General features: G+C 37.4%; 1 protein-coding gene and 1 long non-coding RNA gene across 3 annotated transcripts in view; one reads left to right on the forward strand and one right to left on the reverse strand.

The window, feature by feature from the left end:
• LOC112867919 (guanylate-binding protein 7-like) overlaps positions 1 to 14,495 on the reverse strand; it is a 46,255-nt gene that overhangs the window by 12,146 nt on the left and 19,614 nt on the right. The window contains exons 2-3 of one of the 2 annotated variants that reach the window (XM_086717474.1): positions 5,058 to 5,219; positions 807 to 1,002 (exon numbers count right to left, since the gene is read on the reverse strand). In XM_086717474.1, coding sequence (XP_086573600.1) covers positions 807 to 996 — 190 coding nt within the window. In that variant the 5' untranslated portion in view covers positions 997 to 1,002; positions 5,058 to 5,219. Of the gene's footprint in view, positions 1 to 806; positions 1,003 to 5,057; positions 5,314 to 14,495 lie in introns of those variants that run through there. The other variant, XM_025930946.2, reaches the window with a different exon arrangement.
• LOC147578158 (uncharacterized) lies at positions 7,264 to 13,754 on the forward strand. Its single transcript, XR_015254854.1, has 2 exons — positions 7,264 to 8,553; positions 8,794 to 13,754. It is a non-coding gene; the product is annotated as an uncharacterized LOC147578158 (long non-coding RNA).

The raw sequence follows: 14,495 nt of genomic DNA on the forward strand, positions 1-14,495 counted from the left end.
AAGTTTTACAAACTTTTCTGGGCATATTACAGTTTTCACATTAGAAAACACTGAATACAGAAAGAGAGGGAGCACAATTTATCAAACTTTTGTTATGAAATGGAAGAAAAAATTTAATCTTAGCTCCCTTGAGATTTGGGAATAACAGGTTCTTCCTTCCTCCCTCCCTCCTTCATTCCTTCCTTCCTCTTTTTTTCTATCTCTTTTATTTTTTTTAAATTTTTTTTAAAACAATTTAACGTTTTTTTATTTTTATTTTTGAGACAGGGAGAGACAGAGCATGAACAGGGGAGAGTCAGAGAGAGGGAGACACAGAATCTGAAACAGGCTCCAGGCTCTGAGCTGTCAGCACAGAGCCTGACATGGGGCTCGAACTCATGGACCGTGAGATCATGTACTGAGCCGAAGTCGGCCGCTCAACCGACTGAGCCACCCAGGCTCCCCTTTTTCTATCTCTTTTAAAAAGAAGACACAATAAACTAAAATTTTATGCTGCTGGGAATGGCCCTGTAATTTGGGCAAAAGTGACACAAAAGAAAGAAAGGGAATCACGACAGGAGCTGAGCTGATGAGAGTGGATGGGTTCCAGAGAACAAGCAGGGTTGGAGACTCTTCTTTTTTACTAGATACAAGAGTAAGATTTTGTGGATAGATAGGGTTAGGTTGTAAATCTGATGGTGAGAATTAGAATTTTTCTTCAGTGGGAGGGGTTAGGCTCTTCCTTGAGATGACACTAGAGGAGGCCTGAACAGCCTGTTATATTGATGGTTCCAAGCAAATGGCCCTGGTCCCAGGACAACACTCACCATGGTTCTGTCCTGCCAGGCGGTTCATCAGGTAGGATTTTCCTGTCCGAGACAGCCCTGCAATTCCCACCACCACCACAGGCTGAGATATCTTGTCAAGAATCTCTAGTGCTTCTGGATTCACCACCAGCTCCTCTTCCTTGTTTTTTATCAGGCAAATGGGGGCTTCCATGGTGAGTCCAGATGCCATGGTAACCTGTAATCCAGAAGAACTGTTCAATATAACACAAGATCCTGAAGATCACCTCTAAATCACCTCTATTTAGAGGTGATCTAGATCACCTCTAAAAACACAAGATCACCTCTAAAAAATTTTTTTTGTTTAACGTTTATTTATTTTTGAGACAGAGAGAGATAGAACATGAACGAGGGAGCGTCAGAGAGACAGAGACACACAGATTCTGAAACAGGCTCCAAGCTGTCAGCACAGCACCCAATGTGGGGCTTGAACTCACGGACCACGAGATCATGACCTGAGCCGAAGTGGGATGCTAAACCGACTGAGCCACCCAGGCGCCCCCCCTGTGAAGTCACCTCTAATGGTTGTACAAATTACACACATATCAGCTTTCTGCTTATGGAATATAGACATCATTCCTAAGGGAAAATTGTGTACCCTAGTTAGTGCCTTAAGGCTTGGTACAGAAAACCTGTATCTATTATCTTAATTGTTCTTAAAGTGAATCCTAAAATAATCATATCCAAGAGATGCATAAAATGAACAGAATGAAGAAAGCAAAGGACTGATGATAGAGTCCTGAGAAAACCAACATTTTGGGGGTAAGGCAGAATGAGACACGAAGGAAATGAGAAGAGTGGTCATAGAGTTTCTAAGAATTCCAGGACAATATAGTGGCTCATCAATTCTGCAAATATTTATTGAGTATCTACTGTATGCTGCACTGTTCTAGGTGCTCAGTATCCAGAAATGAACAAAATGGATAAGATTCTTGCCTCGTGGAGCTCCAGTCTAGTAGGGGCAGTCAGGTAATTAACAAAACAAATGAGAAAAGATCTACATGTGTTAGATGATGGTAAGTGGTCTGGAGAAAAGTAAGCAGGAGATGAAATACACGGCAATAGATAGGGTTATTGGGGGTTGAATTATACACAAAATATTCTGAGAAAGAGAAAATGAAGGTGAACAGTGCCCGTGATAAGGATAGATTTAGTGAAAGGAAGAGGACAGGAGGTGGATTGGTTGGGGGAGTGAGCGTAGAAGAAGGGAAAAGAAATAATGCAGCTTGTCTCAATATCCAAAACCTTTATACACAGTGCTTAAAGAAATATATGGGTCCAGGGGTTCCTGGGTGGCTCTGTTGGTGATAAGCGTCAGACCCTTAGGACTTATGATCAAGCCCTATGTTGGGCTCTGAGCTGACAGCGAGAAGCCTGCTTGGGATTCTCAATCTCTCTCTCTGTCCCTCTCCTGCTCATTCTCTAAAGAAAGAAAGAGAGAAAGAAAGAAAGAAAGAAAGAAAGAAAGAAAGAAAGAAAGAAAGAAAGAAAGGGAAACAAACAAACATTAAAAAAGGAAATATATGGGGCCAGGATTCATTCATGTACTGAAAAACATTTCTCGTTTATAAGTTTACAGCAAAGAGAGCCAGTTGTGAGGATGTTTGAGGATCTTCCCGGATCTGACAGAGCTCCACATCTGAGCTAGACTCTGCTTTGATTGTTGTCATCTAAATGAATGGAACATTTCATCATACCAAAAGATAGAGACCATCCAAAGAACATTTACTGTGCCTTTATTCTAAGATAACGCTAAGCAACATTCACATGTCCCCACACTGGTTCCAGTCCTCTGCCTAAGGTGGGGTTACTTGAATAGTCATTTAGGCAGTACGGGACCCAAAGTGGTAGGAGGTCTCATGCAAAAAGGTGCCCCTACAAGGGCATGCCCTCAAGTAAGTAAATGCTCATTGGGCACAATTGGGCACCTCCTTCAGGAGACAGAAGTGAGCTCACCACTCCTGTATCATTATAGGTGAGTCTGGATAATATGATCCAGTATAGTTTGGGACAGGTGGTAACACGCAATTACAACTTTCTTAGCTAATTCGGGATATTAATTGAAATAGCAGTCTGCAACTAAGAATAATTTCTGGATAAAGAATGCATCCTTACATAACTTTTGAATATTATATTTACTCTCCACATTTGGGGGGAATAGAAATATTGTCCATTTGTTTCTTATGAGAAACAAAAATGACTAATTACATGGCAGATATCCATGAATTTTCAGGCCCGTAAAAGGGATTTGTCAAAGGTGTTGATGGCAGAGGGGGAGATGTAGAGTAGAGCTAAAATTAGAGCAAGAGCAAGGAGATAAAGATTGAGACAGACAGACAGACAGAGAAAGAGAGATTGTTTGAAGATCCTGGAAAGAAATGGATGCCTGATAAGTTAAAGAGAGACAGCATCATACTGTTTGTTTGGGGCTCAACTGCCTGGGCTCAAACACTGGATCCATACTTTCCAAGCTGCGTGATTACTGGAAAGATATCTGTCTCCTTTTTTTCATCTGTGAAATGGGAATTCTTATAATAACTAAATTGTAGGGCCACTAGAATAAAAAGTATCCCAGACTGCATACATATGAACCACTTAAAATTATATTTGATACGTAATAAATGCTATGTAAGTATTGCTTAAATAATAAGTATTGAAGGAGGCAGGAAGGGTGAAATCCCAAAAGAAGGCAAAGAATTGGTTTGGGTAGAAATGGTGACAACTCCTTCCCACAAGTTAAAGCTGGTATGAAGGAAGGAAGGATTACCACAAACAAACTGTCCCATGAGAAGTATGAGCTGGCAGAATCAGACCCCAAGGGAACCACAGACAAGGAGGGCACTGTGGAGAGTGTTAGGCAGGGGCAACCCAGAGACACCTGGGATGTCACAGTACAGATTCTGGAGGGAGACTGCTATGAATTAACACCTAGAGTTCTAGTCATCTATTGCCTGGACGACCTTGAAAAAGGAACTCGCCTCGGTAAATTACAACTTTCTTATCAGTGTTATGGGTAAAACGGTAATTCCTGGTTAATTCATTACTGTCTGGATCAATGACAAAACCTCTCAATACATTAAATTTTCCACAATTAATGTACTGTTTCAATAATGAGCCTGTGAAGCCACAGAATAGTGAGACAAGTTCTGTGTCAATAGGATTCTGAAAACTGGAAATTTCCAAGGAGTAAGAGGGTAACTATAATATTTTTTGGTTAAAAAATTCAACCTGATTCTCATGAGACTTCTTCTATGGTTGTTCAAGGAGAAATTAGAAGTAAAACATGAGCCTTTGTAATGCCGTGTTAGGAGGAAATGTGGAGTTCTCACAGTTAATGTTACGAAAAGCTTTGGGAAAGAGATGATCTTACAAGGTGATTTTCTTTTAAAAAATGTTTAATGCAAAGCAGGACTGTGGAAGCAAGGCAAGAAGCTTTTCTCTCCAAAACAAAAAGTAGAATGAGATAGCTGTATTATATACTGATAAATGATCATTATTTTCCAAAGTTACTGCCTGTAAGAGTTATCTAGAGTGATGGTTAAAAATGCTTCAAACCTGTATTTTTAATAAATACTGCAGGTTATTATTTGTGTGGATGGTGCGTTTAGAAACAGTGCGTGATGAGCAAACCATATAGTTCGGTCATACGGTTATTTTTAACAGTTGATTAACAATCGATTAGGAAGAATGTTGAATTATTTCATGTAATATAGCTTTGTAGCAACTTCAGAATATTGAATGTAATTAATGAAAGAACAACCAACAGTCCAAAATTTAGATTTACACGGTCCCTAAGGTAAGGATCATCTTTTCTCTCTGTTTTCCCAATGCCCAGCAGGGAGGCAGGCAGGGCCTGTCTGAAAAAGGGCGTTGGGAAGGGAGGGGGCGAGTCTACGCCGCACCTCCGTGACTGGGTCGGGGTTTGGTCCCTCAGTCTAAGAAAGGACTTCAATCCCCCTTTCTAAAGATGCAGTCGGATGCAGTCCTTCCGTGCAGGGCTTTTGGTGCAAACCCGGGTGGGTGCCAGAAGAGGGGCAACGCATCCCGGCACACGGTGCAGGCGCTGTCGCTTTTCAGGCAGAGCAAACCATCCCACGGGCCACACACCGCGGAGCACCCTCGCCGTTCTTATGCTGTCTTTGCCGCCTGCCCGCGTGGGGTCTGCGCTTGGGAATTTGTTGTTGTTAGTTAATGGATTTGTGCATGGAAGACCAGGTTTAGGAGCGAACTTACCTAGGGCGGGAGCTGCGGTCAGGGACAAGTTCTCAGCTGCCCTCGCCTATCCTTTCGCGCTCCTGCAGCGTCTGCCTTCTACGGATATGGACCGTTCTCTTTAGAAGTGAAAAGCAAACCGGATATTACAGCCATTCTTTGCAGGTTCGGGATGAAGGAGACCTGAAATCGAAACGACATGCTTAGTCGTGTTTCAACTGCGGTGGATTTTCACTTTTAGCTAAGTCAGGACTCTGGAGTGTGTGAATGAGGCGAAGCAGGAAATCCTAGAAGTAGAAGCTTCCACACCGGTCCCTCCTGTACAGTTGGCTTGGGCTTCCCTGGTCTCCCAGTAAATACAGAGCAGTAGCAGCGAATGTGACCCAAGTAACAGTAGGTTGTGAATATTTCAACAGCCGGTTTTCGCAGCGGTACTTTGTCAGGGAACAAGTTTTTGTTTGTCTGTTTTAAGTTTTTACTTGGTTATTTCTTATCCCACTGCTTTAAAAAAAAAAAGTCTTTTTGGTATTAATGTAAGTACTTTAAAAATAATAATAAAATATGTATGTGTACGTATAAAATTGGGGGATATGTACATGTAGTTTAGAAATAATTATTTTATAGTTCAGAAATAATCACTATTATTTTAAGTCATATTTTTCCAATTTTTTTCCCCCAGGTGGATGCAGATTTTGGGAAACTGGAGCTTATATATTTGGGAGGGGGGGGGTCACTCAAATATCAGGAAAATTTCAGAAGCAGGTATTTATTTAAAACGAACAAAGAAATAAGAACAAAAAAAAAGTTAAATCTAACAAATGCTGCATTCCCCCCCCCCCCCCCCCCCCCCGTTTTCAGTGTTTCTTCTATTAGGGTACTCCCTATCATATTTGAACTTTAGTATGAGCAAGAATTCTGGAAAAATAACAAAATATGTTAATTTAAGGCATTCCATAGTATGGAGCTACAGAACTGGACTGTGTAACAGATTACTCTGTTATTACAATGTGTTGCCTTCTGGATGAATATAGACAGGAGCTGTGCCATGGAATCTGTGCGCTTTGGTTCATTGACGGCTTTCCTCTGCCTAAAACGTTCTGAGTGAATTGAAAAGATGTTAAGAGTATTAATTACGTTTTTGCTAATATGTTTGTCTTTGAAAATAACATGGTAAAAACGAAGTACTAAGAGATGTTAGAGATTCATTGTTTATAACGCTATCAAAAATGGCTTCTTAAAATCACAGACTTGAATCAAGAAAGTACATGGAGTATCAGAAAACAAATTTTTAATTGTCAATTTTGAATAGACCCATTTCCTGTGATATTTGATGGAATGCAGCCAATCACATTTCTTTTTAGTTGTGGTAAAAATATGTATAACATAACTATCTTAACTATTTTTTAAGCGTAAAGTTTAATAGTGTTAAAGATCAGTTTCCAGAACTCTTTTCATCGTGCAAAACTATACCCATTAAAGTAATTCCGAATTTCCCTCTCCCTCAGTCCCTGGCAACCACCATTCTACATTTTCTTTCTGTGAATTTGATTATTCTAGATACCCCATATAAATCTTGGGATTGGTTTATTTCCCCAGCATAATTTCCACATATTGTAGCATGTGAATTACCTTCCTTTTTTAGTCTGAATAATATTTTATTTCATGTATAATGCCACATTATGTTTGTCTTTTCATCCATTGATGGACATTTGGGTTGTTTACATCTCTTGGCTATTTTGAATAATGTTGTGAACATGGGTGTGCAAGTCTCTTTAAAATCCTACTTTACAGAGCCTGCTTGGGATTCTCTCTCTCTCTCTCTCTCTCTGTCTGTGCCCCCTCCTTTCCCAAAATAAATAAATAAATAAATAAATAAATAAATAAATAAATAAATAAACAAACAAACATTGAAAAAAAAAAAGATCCTTCTTTCAAGACTTTTGTATGTATACCCAGAAATGGTATTGCTAGGTCATATAGTAATTCTTTTTTTTTTTTTTTTTTAATTTTTTTTTTTTCAACGTTTATTTATTTTTGGGACAGAGAGAGACAGAGCATGAACGGGCGAGGGGCAGAGAGAGAGGGAGACACAGAATCGGAAACAGGCTCCAGGCTCTGAGCCATCAGCCCAGAGCCCGACGCGGGGCTCGAACTCACAGACCGTGAGATCATGACCTGGTTGAAGTTGGACGCTTAACCGACTGCGCCACCCAGGTGCCCCAGTAATTCTTTTTTAAGGCACTACCATACTGTTTTCCATAGTAGCTGCACCATTTTACATTCTCACCAACAGTGCACGAGGGTTCTAATTTTCCTAAATCCTTGCTAACACTTGTTATAGTCTTTTTCCCCCTGATACTAGCCATCCTAACGGTGTGAGGTAAAATTGTGGTTTTGATTTGCATTTCTCTAATGATTAGGGATGTTGAGTATCCGTTCATATGCTTGTTGGCAATTTGTGTATCATCTATGGAAAAATGTGTACTCAAGTCCTTTCCCCATTTTTAAAATTGGGTTGTTTTTTGTTGTTGAGTTGTAGGAATTCTTTATATATTCTAAATGTTAACCCCTTATCAAAAATATGGTTTGCAAATATTTTCTCCCATTCTGAAAGTTGTGTTTCACTCTGTTGATTGTGTCCTTTGATGCACAGATGTTTGACTTTTTAATTTTCATATGCTATTTTTTTGTCTTTGCTTTTTGTGCATTTTCAAGAAATCTTTGCCAAAGCCAATGTCATGAGGCATTTTGCTTATGTTTTCTTTTAAGAGTGTTACACTTTTAGGTTTTATGTTTATGTTTAGGTCTTTGATTCATTTTAAATTATTTTTTGTATATGGTATATGGTAAGGGTCTAATTTCATTCTTTTACATGTGGAAATTCAGTTTTCACAACATCATTTATTGAAAAGACTGCTCTTTTCCCATTAAATGGTATTGGCACCATTGGTGAAAATCATTTGACCATATAAGCCGGGTTTCTCTCTAGGCTCCCTCTTCTTTTCCATTGGTCTATATGCCATTATGCCAGTATCACACTGTTTTGATTACTGTGGTTTTAAAATAAATTTTGAAATCAGGAACTGTGAGAACTCCAACTTCATTGTTTCTTTTCAAGATTGTTTTGGATATTCTGGGTTCCTTGAGATTCCATGCAAATTTTAGGATGTTTATTATGCTTTGTTGTTTGTGTTTCTAATTTTGCAAAAAGTGACATTGCGATTGTGATGGGAATTGCCCTGAATGTATACATCTCTTTGGATGGTCTTGACAGTTTAACAATCCTAACTCTTGCAATCAATCCATGTACACAAGATGTGTTTCCATTTATTGTTGTCTTCTTTAATTTCTTTCAGCAATGTTTTGTAGTTTTTGAGTGTATACATCTTCAGCTTTCTTATTTAAGTTTATTCCTAAGAATTTATTGGTTTTGGGTGCTATTATAAATGGAACTGTTTTCCTAACTCCCTTTACGATTTGTTCGTTATAAACTTATAAAAATGCCACTGGTTTTGGGGTGCCTGGGTGGCGCAGTCGGTTAAGCGTCCGACTTCAGCCAGGTCACGATCTCGCGGTCCGTGAGTTCGAGCCCCGCGTCAGGCTCTGGGCTGATGGCTCAGAGCCTGGAGCCTGTTTCCGATTCTGTGTCTCCCTCTCTCTCTGCCCCTCCCCCGTTCATGCTCTGTCTCTCTCTGTCCCAAAAATAAATAAATGTTGAAAAAAAAAATTAAAAAAAAAAAATGCCACTGGTTTTGAGTGTTAATTTTGTATCCCGAAACTTTGCTGAATGAATTAATTCCAACATCTTTTTTTGTGTGTGTGGAATATTTGGGGTTTTCTAGATATAAGATTATATTGTCTTCAAACAGGGATAATTTTGTCTCCTCCTTTTCAATTTTAGCAGCTATTATTTGTTTTGTTTGCCTAATTGTTTGGCTAAGATTTCCAGTACTATGCTGAACAGAAGTGGCAAAAGTGAGGGTCCTTGTCTTTTTCCTGATCTTAGAGGAAAATCAGTTTTTCACCTTTGAGTGTGATATTACCTGTGGGCTTTTCATATGTGGGCTTTAGTATGTTGAGGTAGTTTTCTTCTATTCCCAGTTTGTTGCGTGTTTTTATCATGAAAGGCTGTCAAATTTTGGCAAATGCTTTTTGCATCAATTGATATTTTTAGGTGGTTTTCTTCCTCTTTTTGTTTATGTGGTATGTTACATTGCTTGATTTTCAAATGTGAACCATCTGTGCATTGCAGGAGTCAATCCCACTTGGCATATATTCCTCCTAATGTGCTTTTGAATTTTGTTTGATGGTATTTTGTTGAAGACCTTTGTATAAATATTCATCAGGGATATTGGTCTTTTTGAGAATAGTTGACACAAAATGTTATGTTACTTTCAGATGTATAACAGAGTGATTCAATTTCTCTGTATGTTTGATGTTCGGTTTTAATATCAGAATAATGTTAGACTTATAGAATGAGCTTGGAGATGTTCCTTCCTAATTTTTTGGAAGAGTTTGAAGAGGTTTGGTTTTACTTCTTTAAAGAATGTAATGGTATTTGGTAGTGGCCACCAGTGAAGCCATCTGGTCCTAGGCTTTTCTTTGTTGGGAGGTTTTTGTTTAATGATTCAATCTCCTTGCAAATTAGAGGTCTGTTCAGATTTTCTATTTCTTCATGATTCAGCCTTGGTGGGCCTTGTGTTTCTAGGAACTTATCCATTTCATGTGGGCTATTTAATTTGTTGGCATACAATTTTTCATTCTTTATAATCCTTATTTCTATAAAATTGGTTGTAATGTCTTCTCCTTCATTTCTGATTTTAATTGAGTCTTCTCTCCTTTTTTCTTATCTGGTAACTTTACCTAAACATTTGTCAAATTTGTTGATATTTTTGAAACCCAACTCTTGATTTTGTTGATTTTCTGTGTTTTCTATTCTCTATCTCATTTGTCTTTGCTCTCATCTTTATTACTTCCTTCTGCTAGCTTTGGATTTAGTTTGTTCTTCTTTTTACAGTTTCTCAAAGTGTACAGGTAGGTGGTTAATTTGAGATCTTCTTTATTTCTTAATGTAAGCATTTATAGCCATAACTTTCCCTTGTTACACTTATTTTGCTGTATCTATAAGCATTGGTATGTTATGTTTTATTATTTATTTATGTATGTATGTATGTATGTATGTATGTATGTATGTATGTATTTATTTATTTATTTATTTATTTATTTATTGGTATGTTATGTTTTACTTTTCATTTGTCTCTAATTTCTCTCATGATTTCATCTTAGGCCATTTGTTGTTTAGGTATGTGTTGTATAGTTTCCACATGTTTGTGAATTTTCCGATTTTCCCTCAGCTGTTTATTTCTAGTTCCATTCCACTATGATCAGGACGGGTGGTATGATTTCAATAATTTTAAATGTTTTAAGATTTATTTTGGGTCCTAACATAAGGTCTACCCTGACAATGTTCCATATGCACTTGAGAAAAATGTGCATTCTGTTGTTGGGTGTAGCGTTTTATAAATGTTTGTTAGGTGCAATTGGCCTCTAATGTTGCTCAGGTCCTTCTTTCCTTATTGATCTTCTGTCTGATTATTCTATTCATTCTTGAAAGGGAGGTATTGATTCTCCTATTATTATGTAAATGTTTCTTCCTTCAATTCTGTCAATGTTTGCTTCATATATTTAGGAGCTCAGATGTTGGGTACATACATATTCATAATTGTTATATCTTCTTGGTGAATTGATACTTTCATTATTATTTAATGTCCTTCTTTGTCTCTTGTAGTCTATTAAAGTCTTCTTAGTACATTAGTATTTACCCCTGTTTTCTTGTCTCTGCCCATCTACAAAGAAGTATTAATGGAATTTCCACAAGTGCCTTAGACATCCTCATCTAGCACAATAAATCTAGAGAACCAGGTGTGAATGTGAACAAAATAGTGGCAGGTTGAGAAGACTTCTATAGCGTCTCTCTTGAGAGTATTTTTTGTTAGTGAGAAGGCATTTTTTTAAAAAGATTTTACCTAGTAATTTCTTTTCTCTTCCCCCCTTTTCAGAAGTACTCTTATTTTAATACTGCTTTTTTTCCATATGTAACAAAAAATACATGTGTGTATATATAAGATCCCTAATTTTATACTCCAGAGATATTCATCAATATTTTGTTTCATTGTCTTCCAGTTTTTTTCTCAGCTTATATTAAGATGGATTCAGGTTTTTTGCTGGGGGGCGGGATACTTGGTAAAATAGAAAAATACAAAATTTAGAATTTAATGGTCGGTTATCATTCAAAAGTCTATGCAAAAATATCACAGACAGATGTTTTTAAGTTGTGAAATTGAACATGGAAGCTTCAAAACTTTAACCCTAGCTGGGCTGAGTACAACGACCCTGTATATCTTGAGAAACGGAGGTTTGTGTTGGAGGAGGGGTGGGCACATGAGCCAAGTCCCATGAATACAATCCTTCAGCCAACTTGATTAAAAGCTTCTCTCTGTCTCTTTTGTTTTTGCTCATAAGGCTATAAAAATGCAAATCTAGAGATGAAGAATTTCAAGCTAGTTATTTTTGCCTAAAAGATCTAAAAAGTTATTTTAATTTATTATTTCATATCTTTAAAATTTGATGTTTATATTTTATATATTTAAGTAAAATATATATTTACTTTAAAAATTATAATAATAAGGTAATAATAATTATTATTTAGCAATGGAAGAAAATTAATTTTGAGTCTTTCTTCCAGCTTTCCAGGTTTGTAATTACTGCAAAAAAAAAAAATCTCTGAAGGTTTAAATTTAAAATTATAGTCCAAGTAATAATGAGAGTATAATGTTAGTAATGAAAGAATGGTTGAATAGTTTCCTAAACTTATGGAAGTTAATGAAACAGGTTAGCTAAAGTGAAAATTTTTTCATGTTATACTACTTTAACTCCAAAAATAATGGGGGTGTTTTAGGAACTGTTTATTTGATGGAAATTCTCAGACAGGAAGAGTTTCATTGTAACATCCTGCTACACCAAGCTTGGTGATAAATCTACGGATGTCCTAGCCCTTCCGAAGGAACACAAGCTTATAGTAGTTTTTGTTTAGAAATCTGTTTAATGCAATTCTGTTGCTGAGAAAAATGTGTGTGCAAAGGAATATGGGTCCTTTAGAGACAAGATGCACAGGGCTTAAAGAATTCTAGAATCATAAAGGGTAGGCACTGTGATATTACTATAAAAATCAACTGCAAACTAAGCATGTTGGGTGTTTTTGAGCATTAAAAACCATAGCGTTTAAGCCTTTAATCCATGTTGAGTTTATTTTTGCATCTGATGTAAGGTAAGGGTCCAATTTCATTCTTCTGCATATGAATACCCAGTTTTCACACCATCATTTTATTTTATTATTTTATTTTTAAAAAATGTTTATTTTGGGGGAGATCCCAAGTGGGGGAAGAGCAGAGAGATGGGTACAGAGGATCTGAAGTGGGCTCTGTGCTGACAGGCTGACATCAGTGAGCTCAATGTGGGGCTTGAACTCAGGAACCACGAGATCAAGACCTAAGCCAAAATCAGATGCTCAACCAACTGAGCCACCCAGGTGCCCCCAAAACGTCATTTTAAAGGAGACTATCCTTTTCATATTGTGTGTTTTTGGTACCTTCGTAAAAGATTAGTTGGCCTTAAATATGTGTGTTTCTTTCTGGCCTCTATATTCTGTTACATTAGTCTATATGTCTGCTTTTATGCCAGTATATACTCTTTTTATTACTGTTAGATTTAAAATATATTTTGAAACCAGGAGATGTGATGCTTCTAGCTTAGTTCTTCTTGCTCAAGATTGCTTTGGCTATTCAGAGTCTTTTGTGACTCTACACAAATTTTAGGATAATTTTTCTATTTCTGCACAGAATGCCACTGGGATTTGAATAGGAATTGCTTTGACTATGTAGATCACTTTGGGTAGTACAGACCTTGTAACAATATTAATTCTTCCAATCCATGAATGTAGTATATATTTCCATTTATATGTGTTTTCTTTATTTTCCTTCAGTAATGTTTTATAAGTTTCAGTGTACAAATATCCCCCCTCTTTGGTAAAGTTTATTTCTCAGTATTTTATTATTTTCATTGCTATTATGAATTGGAGGTTCCTCAGAATATTAAAAACAGAACTACTATATTACCCACCAATCCAGCTTCTGGATATATGCCCAAAGGAAATGAAATCAGGATCTCAAAGACATATCTGCACCCCCATGTTCACTGCAGCATTATTCACAATAGCCAAGATATGAAAACAGTATAAATGCCCATTACTCAATAAATGGATAAAGAAAATGTGGCATATAAATGAAATGGAATATTATTCATTTAAAAAAAAGAAGGAAATCCTGCCATTTGTGACAACATGGAATGAACTAGAGGACAAATCTTAAATCAAATAAGCTAGATGCAGAAATACAAATACTGCATGATCTCACTTATATGTGTAAAGTCGAAAATAATAATATCATAGAAGCAGAGAGTAGAATGGAGGTTGCTGGGAGCTGGGGGAGGGGAAATGGGGAGATATTGGTCAAGGAGTACAACATTTCAGCCGTGCAAGATAAGTTCTGGAGATCTAATTTACCACAATGTGACTATAGCTAACAATACTGTATTGTATTGTTGAAATTTGCTTAAAGGATAGATGGTATTTTTGCCACACACACACAAAAAGAAAAACACTTTATTTATTCTTTTATTAGAAGAGAATTCAGAACTATGCAAATTGTAAGGCAATGGATCTTGCTTGGGTGTTGATTATAATAAATATGTCGCCTTGCCAGGAAGCTAGAGCAACGGTTACATCACTAGAGGGAAGGGTACATATTCAATTCAGTGATGATGTTTTTGGAACACATGGACACTAAAATTACAGAGAATTTTAATTAGTAGGATAGATATTTAGGAGAAGAAAGAGCCATGAGGAATGTCTGGACACTGGAAAGCTATTATTACATATTTATGCGTTTATCAAAGTCCAAAGTACCTCTCGTGTCACTCTCTGAGAGGCCCTGGGAGATCCCCTGTTCCCTTTTTCCACACTAGTTCAGTCCAGTGTGTTCCCTTCATTCATTCACCCTTAAATGATGTGAGACTTAGTCTGGTGCCATATCACTGCACTCCCTGGGCTATAGCTCCAAGTACCTGGTTATTCTTGCTTCAGGGTCACCCTTCAGAGACACTGCCCTGACTCCCCCAGAGAACAATTCAGTGACTATAAGTGGGCCTGAAGTGAAAAAAACATTTCTTCCTTGTCCCAGAGACCCAATCTGGAAAATACCTTTACAACAGTCAGCTGTGTGGCCCCACCATGGCCCAGCACATCTGTTTTGCTGTGAAGACATATGTAAGCACACTGTTGTTGGGCCACACCTCAAGAAGTACTCCCCCTTACATGTTTGCAACACGTCAGGGCTGGTTCAC

Source organism: Puma concolor, chromosome C1 (assembly GCF_028749965.1).
Source record: "Puma concolor isolate L17-30 chromosome C1, mPumCon1.1.hap2, whole genome shotgun sequence".
NCBI lineage: Eukaryota > Metazoa > Chordata > Mammalia > Carnivora > Felidae > Puma > Puma concolor.